Raw genomic sequence first — 7,524 nt, 5'->3', positions numbered from 1 at the left:
GACAGAAAACACCTTCTGAGCAGCGGGTGCAGAGAGTGCAGCACCCTCAAACCCCCAAAGCAGCCAGGTCAGCCCCCCAGACACCCAGCATCTCCCCGCAGCACCTGCAGCCACGTCTGCAGCCCAGCCCTGCTGTCAGGAGTCCTCTCGGGCTGGGCGGGTCAGCGCCCGCATGTGGGGGTGCTGATGTCACTGTTTCCATAGTAACCCGCCAAGGGTGTCCCTGCCCAGATATGGGGGTGAGATGTCACAACGGCCAAGGTGACACCACCACAGCTGTCCCTGCCCACATATAGGGGTGCTGATGTCACAATGGCCGCTGTAACCCACGGCAACAAGCCTATAAAAAGGGTCGCTGGGCTCCAGCCGTGCGTCAGTGCGACCTGGGAGGTGAGGAGAGGGCAGGGGAGGGATGCGGCTGGTCGGGGGCTGCCGAGGAAGGAGAGGGGGGGGTCCCACACCTCGGGGTGCTGGGGCTGTGCTGAGAGCTGACCCGCACCCCGCTTCTCCCTCAGAGTCAGCCAAGGAGCATCTGGGAGAGACACCCCGGTGCTGCTGAAACAGGGACGCTCCCAACACGCGCTGAGGACGTGCGCCATGTCTGAGAGGCGAGAGGAGGAGTCCCCCGACTCGACGGAGCAGGGTGAGAGCAAAGTTTCCCTCCCACAGCACAGCAGAGGGGCTGTCGTGGCGGTCAGTGTGGGGCTGAGCGCGGAGACAAGGGGAGGCAGTGCCTGCGATGCCCCTTCCTCGCCATGGCCCCCAGCCCTGCCCCTCAGCCCCTCAGGGACGGAGCAGGGCCCTGGGGACAATCCCTCAGGGACTCTTCCCCCAGCCCCACAGAGGTGCTCATTCCCGATGGCATTTGTTCTCTCCCCTCCAGCGTGTGTGCTGTGTGGCCAGAGTGCAGTGGACCAATTTCTCTGCGGGCAGGAAGTAAATATGGAATTCTTCCGTGCCCATTTCTTTTGCACAGTGAGTCCCCCTGGGCACCCTCCTGCTGGCTGACATGCTGTACCAGCCATGCTCTCCTCATCACTCATCCTCTCATGTTTTCTCTTCTGCAGCTATTTGCCAGCAAGTTTTTTTACTGTCAGGATGATCAATCAGGGGCGCTTAGAGTGGTCACTGAGGACATTCGCCACATGATCGACCGGGCAGTGCAGGAGGTGAGGACCTGGCCCTATCAGGGATATTTGTGTCAGAGAGGTTTGGGGGAGCTTATCCCAGAGCCCAGGAAAGAAATCCCAGCCCCTCCAAGCAGCTCCGGGACAAAAGCCTTGCTCCCAGCACCTCCACAGAGCTCCAGCCCAGGAGCCTCGTGCGCCGGGCGGATCTGTGGGCTGTGGCCCAGCAGCGGCCACATCCTGCGCCCTGCCCGGAGGCGTGGGGCTGGCAGGAGAGGCCCTGAGGCCGCCGCTGACGGGGGCTGCTCTGCTCTTTGCAGCGATGCTTCATCTGCGGGGAGAGCGGGGCCGCCATCACCTGCTGCCAGGAGGGCTGCGACCGCAGCTTCCACCTTCCCTGTGCCATCGAGGGTGAATGCATCACCCAGTACTTTCTTCCATACAGGTACTACTTCTCCCCAATTTGCCCCCACAAGGGAACCACCCAGCACTTCACCTCACCGGTCCCTTCCCTCTTCCCCCCAGGTCCTTCTGCAAGGAACACCGCCCAGAGCAGGAGGTGGAGGCAGCTCCAGAGGAGGACACCCAGTGCCTCATCTGCCTGGAGCCTGTGGAGGACAGAAAGTCCTTCCACACCTTGGTGTGCCCGGCCTGTAAACACGCCTGGTACCACCGGGTCTGCATCCAGGTAGGAGCCGTCCCCTCGCCCCCGCGACACGGCAGGAGCTGGGCAGCACAAGGGCCTCACTCCTGCTCCTTTTGTCTCCACTGCAGGGCCAGGGTCGGTACAACTCTATTAGTACCTTCAGCTGCCCTCACTGCAGAGACAGAAATGACTTTGTCGAGGACATGCTCACCATGGGCATACGAGTCCCCATGAGGTTGGTGTCCTGCCGGCTCACAGCACAGGAGGCTGCAAGCCCTGTGCCATGCCTGGGGCTGCCCCTGCAGTCCTGCCCCTCCGCTGTCCAGTCTGCCTGGGCTTCAGCTTCACGGAGGAGCTGGAAACCGGGCAGGGGGGAGGAGCAGGGCTGCCCTGCATCGGCCCTATGCCGGGGCAACAGTGGCTCAGCCATTTCCCTTTCTCCATCAGATTGCCATCACAGGACAACAGGCCTCCAGTCGAAGCAGTAGTCCAGAGGCACAGCCGCTGCGATGCCCGTGAGTGCCTTTGTCCCACAGGCAGGGAGCACGCAGAGGAGCAGGGGTAAGTTTGCAAAGCAGCACCCTGGGCTCTGCACAGGATCTGTCTCGCCAAGAGCTCAGAGCAGGACTGAGAACAGGAGCTGTGCTGCTCAATCCCGTGCTGCAGTCACTTTGTTCTCATAGCCATGAACCCTTTTGCTTCCCCAGGCCCTGGGAAATGCTCCTGTGCGGCTCCTGCGCTGCCGTGGGCACCCACCGGTGCTGCTCCAGCGTCAGCACCACCAGGACCAGCTGGGTGTGTGAGATCTGTGCTGGCCAGGGCACCGGTAAGAGGCAAAGCACCTTCATGCCCCTGGGCTGGGGCCAGCGCCCAGGCAAGGCCTGGCAGCGGGTGCCCAGGCTGGGCTTGGCAGAGCCTCTCTGCCCCAGGAGGGCTGGGGGCACTGCTCTGGCCTCTGCACTGTGGCCTCTGTGCCCCTGACCGTCCTGCTTCCCCTTACAGACTCGAGTGACAGCGCAGAGATCGCTGGCTCTGGCGATGGCAGCAGCTCGGGATCGGGGTCATCCCACCGCTCGCCAGCACCAGAGAGCAGCAGCCCCAGCTCTGGTAGCCAGGTGTCATCGGGGTCATCGGACTCCCAAGTGGTGCAGGGCAGCAGCAGCAGCAGCTCCAGCTCACCTGGGCCCGAGCACAGGCAACGCCGCTCCCGGGTGCAACGTCAGGCCCAGACGCCCTACAGCCGGCCCAGAACACGCCGGGAGAGGGGCCACGCGCCAGCACCAAGGGCTGAGGGCAGCACCCCCGGCCAGGCAGCGCTGGGGACGTCCCAGGGCTCCCCAGTGCCGGAGAGCAGCAGCCCCAGCACCGCCAGCCAGCTGCCAGCGGAGTCCTCCTGCCCATCTCCAGCGCTCGAGAGTGGCAGCAGCTCCAGCCCTCTTGGGCCCGTGCGGAGGAGGCACCGCTCCCGCATGGAACGTCGGGCCCAAAACCCTTACAGCCGGCCCGGACGCAGACGTGGGACCAGCCGTGCGCCGTCCCCACGTGATGGGTCTGATGCCCCTCCACCAGCGCAATAAAGTTGACTGTTGGTCTCTGCCCTGGGAGATTCCACGCTCATTTGTTGGCTTCCTCCTCCTCTGCCTTTCTCCAGGGGCAGCGTTAGGGGCTGGGCCCAGAGGGTTTCTTCCCCCGGGGCATGGCAGCCCCTTGCCCAGCCCTCCCTCCTTGCGGGCTGGCCTTGGCCGGCTGCCCAGCGCCATGGCCGTGTGCTTCGGGCCTCGCCGGCCCCGCAGCTGGCTCAGTCTCCCCAGCGAAGGGTCACACCAGGGGCAAAGCTACTTTTCTTTACAAGTTCTGCTCAGTGTCACGCTGGAATTGTGACATGGACACTGCTGTACAGAAGGGCAATCCCGTTGCCCAGTTCCGGGTCCTGCTGCCCACCCTGACTGCCGCTGTACCAGACCCATCCAACACACCATCAGCTCAGGCCACACAGAAGCTCCGAGGAAGGAATGTTGTCCCCGGCCTTCACCAGCCCTTGGCACCTGTTCAGACCAAGAGCAAACCTGGGCCTCGGCGCTTGCTCAGCCCCTTGTCGTGCTTTGAACTTGCCCGGCAGCCAAACCCCACGCAGCCAATCGCTCACCCTCCCCCTGCCTGGGAAATGGGGGACCAAACTGCAGGGACAAATTGCTCACCAACCTGCCCGCTGATACCCAGCCCCTGCCCAGCCAGCGATCCCCAAAAACCGAGACCCCACAATCGCAGTCCCAGATGCAAGAGAGAACCTCCTGCTTCCCAGCCGCCCCTCCTTGACACCCTGAGCATGACGTTACAGGAGATGGGATATGCCACGGGCTAATTTGGTGCTCTGCTGCGCCCCCTCCGAGACCTTGATCTCTGACATCAACCCCTGTAGGATCAGCATTCTTCTCATAGCAAATCCTGTACGCAGTCCAAAACACAGCGTTATTCTGGATACTAAGGAGAAAAATTAACTTTATCCCAGCTGAAACCAGGACAGGCTCCACCCCTTAGGTTATACCATTTATACACCATTTACGCTATGCTCAGGTTCCCAGTACATGCTAAGGAATCCCCATCCGATTCCCTGCTCTCAAATGTCTCCACAGATCTCATTCCCTTCATCTATGGGCCATCCCTCCAAAATGTGCAGGGAGATCATTTAGTCCATAACTCTGGCTTCCATCTCTCATGACAGTCTTTTAAGGCAGGAGGGACGAGGCGGAGTTGGCAATGTCGGTGGAGCCTTGACCTTGGGCTCAGCGGGACGATGGCGTGAATTCTCTGCCACAAGTGGAGCTGCTGCCTCTGGCGCGGTCCCTGCTCACACTCTGCAGGCCCAAGGTATCCATCTGCAGGGCACTGCTGGGCACCAGGTGCTGCAATCAGCCCCGACCCTACCAAAGTTCATGTTTTGTATTAATGTGGGGCCGTTAGTGTAAGATCTGTCAACCAGAGAGAGATCTGATGCAATAACTCGCCTGTCATAGAATCAGAGAATCATTCAGGTTGGAAAAATACCCTGGGGATCAGCACGTCCAACCATCAGCCCGACTGTACAAAGTTCTCCCCTACACCGTATCCCCCAACATCTCATCTAAACGACCCTTAAACACATCCAGGGATGGCGACTCCACCACCTCCCTGGGCAGCTTGTTCCACTGTCTAACCACTCTTTCTATGAAATTTCTTTCCTCACGTCCACTCTGAACCTCCCCTGTTACAGCTTAAAGCTGTTCCCTCTTGTTCTGTCACTAATTCCCTGTGAGAAGAGACCAGCACCAACCTCCCTACAATGTGCTTTCAGGGAGCTGTAGAGAGTGATGAGTTGTCCCCTCAGCCTTCTCCTCCTCACACTCAACACTCCCAGCTCCTTCAATTGCTCCTCACAGGATTTATTCTCCAGGCCCTTCCCCAACCTCGTTGCCCTCCTCTGGCCTCTCTCCAGCCCTTTGAGATCTCTCTCGTATTGAGGTGCCCAAACCTGGACCCAACACTCCAGGTGTGGCCTCACCAGTGCAGAACACAGGGGGACTGTCACCTCCCTCCTTCTGCTGGTCACATTATTTCTAATACAAGCCAGGATGCCGTTGGCTTCCTTGGCCACCTGGGCACACTGCCGGCTCATGTTCAGCTGATTATCAATGAGAACCCCCAGATCCGTCTCTCCCAGACAGCTCCAGCCACTCCTCCCCAAGCCTGTAGCCATGCAGGGGGTGGCTGTGGCCCAAGGGCAGGACCTGCCACTTGGCCTCGTTGAAGCTCATCCCGTTGACATTGGCCACTGACCCAATCTAGCCAAGTCTCTCGGCAGAGCCTCCCTGTCCTCATGCAGATCGACACTCCTGCTGCACTTGGTGTCACCTGCAAACTCACTGATGATCCACACTCTGTGTCCTTATCAAAGTCATCAGTAAAGTTGTTCATCTGAATTTGTCCCAATTCCGAGCCCTGAGGTCACCACTTGTGACCGGCCGCCAGCTGGATTTAGCTCCACTGACCTCCCCTCTCTGGGACCGTCCATCCCGCCCGTGCATGACCCAGCAGACCGTTCCCTCCTCCAGGCCATGGGCAGCCAGTTTTTCTATGAGAATTCTGTGGGGAACTCTGTCAAATGCTTTTCGAAAATCCAGGTAGACAATATCAACGGCTTTTCTCTCGACCAATAGTCAGGTCATCTTGACGTAGAAGGAGATCAGGTTTGCCAGGCAGGACCTGCCTTTCATAACCCCATGCTGACTGGGCCTGATCCCCTAGCTGTCCATTATACGACTTGTGATGGCACCCGAGATGACCTGCTCCATGACCTTCCCTGGCACCGAGGGCACACGGACAGGTCTATAGTTTCCTGGATCCTCCTTCCTGCCTCTCTTGTAGATGGGTGTCACATTTGCCACCCTCCAGTCCAGTGGGACCTCCGCAGTTAGCCGTGACCTCAGGTAAATCATGGACAGCGGCTTGGTGAGCACATCTGCCAACTCCCTCAGCACCCTTGGGTGTAACGCATCCGCTCCCACAGACGTGTGTGCACCCAGGGGGTGCAGCAGGTCTCTGACCACCTCCTCTTCAGCTGTGCTGACCCAGCCTGCTTCCCCTCCCCAGCTCCCAGCTCCTGAGGCTGGGTGTCCAGGGAACAGCCAGTTCCACTGCTAAAGACTGAGGCAAATCAGGCCCCGAGCACCTCAGCCTTTTCCTCATCCTCACTTACTGTTTCCCTCTGCATCCAGTAAAGGAGGGAGATTTTCCCTAATCCTCCTTTTCCTGTTAATGAATTTATAGAAACATTTTTTATTATCTTTAACCGCTAGAGCCAGGTTGAGCTCTGGCTGCGCTAAATGCCACAAGTGGTCCTTCCCTCCAACTTCTACGGGAGAAGAGAAAAAAACCCTGATGTGCTTTACCTGGTCCAACACAGCTTGGTTGGCATTTGCAGGTTCTGGCATCACTTGGCAGCTCCATTTGCAGTGGGACGGCTCTCCTTGGCTTGTGTCTCCACAGCAAATCAGCCATCCCAAGGCCCAGCAGGTCCAGTACCTCTCCTGCAGGGCACTGGCAAACACCAACATCTGGTTCTGTGACCGGAAGCAAAGGAGAGGAAGATCAGAAAAAGCAACAGCTCCAGGTGGGACACAGGGAAGGGACAAACCCAGGCCGTGACATGCATTTCAGCCTCAGCCCACAGGAGCCCCAGGCACAGTCACGGCAGCGGCAAAGCACCACAGCGTGTTCAGAAGCAGTGCTGGGGAAGGGGCAGCTTGCTTGCTTTATGCCTTGTGAAGCACTGAAGGGACAAGCTGGTCTCCTCGCCACTGCCAGGCCAGCGGGTGCAGCTCCCTGCAGCACACGGCTGTGCCAAGAGGTGCTGGGGCAGCCTGAAGGCACCAGCTCCGCTGGGCGAGGAAGTTACAAGCCTGCGGCAACACTGCCCACGGGCAGTGAGCATGGCCAGCACAGCCCAAAGCCCCACAGCTGCAGTGATCTTTGAAAGGGCACTTCATTCAGCCCTGCTGCTACTGCAAGGTGAACAGGTACCACGAGCCTTTACGTAGGGGTGACTGCAGCAAATGGGTGCAGACTCCTGTCTGCCCAAGCAGATGAGGTACTCTAAAGTGCTAACGTCTGCCCCGGGGCCTTTTCCGTAAGAAGCCCTTGGAGACACAGGCTGCCACACTTGTGCCAGCCAGAAGAGGAGAGGTCAGCATGTCAGAGATTCTAGCTGAACTGCCT

At 59.4% G+C, this 7,524-nt stretch overlaps 1 protein-coding gene across 1 annotated transcript in view; it reads left to right on the top strand.

Annotated features, from left to right (window-relative positions):
- The window catches only part of LOC113490528, a 6,861-nt gene extending 3,506 nt beyond the window's left edge, over positions 1-3,355 (top strand). Inside the window, 9 exon segments of the mRNA XM_026867056.1 lie at positions 516-643; positions 884-975; positions 1,068-1,169; positions 1,448-1,572; positions 1,653-1,815; positions 1,902-2,008; positions 2,221-2,334; positions 2,481-2,599; positions 2,776-3,355. Coding sequence (XP_026722857.1) covers positions 516-643; positions 884-975; positions 1,068-1,169; positions 1,448-1,572; positions 1,653-1,815; positions 1,902-2,008; positions 2,221-2,334; positions 2,481-2,599; positions 2,776-3,350 — 1,525 coding nt within the window. The 3' untranslated portion in view covers positions 3,351-3,355.
- Positions 3,356-7,524: the final 4,169 nt, after the last annotated feature.

This window comes from Athene cunicularia, unplaced genomic scaffold, assembly GCF_003259725.1.
Source record: "Athene cunicularia isolate RWA unplaced genomic scaffold, athCun1 SCF_12, whole genome shotgun sequence".
NCBI lineage: Eukaryota > Metazoa > Chordata > Aves > Strigiformes > Strigidae > Athene > Athene cunicularia.
This window is presented reverse-complemented; position numbering and strand designations above follow the sequence as displayed.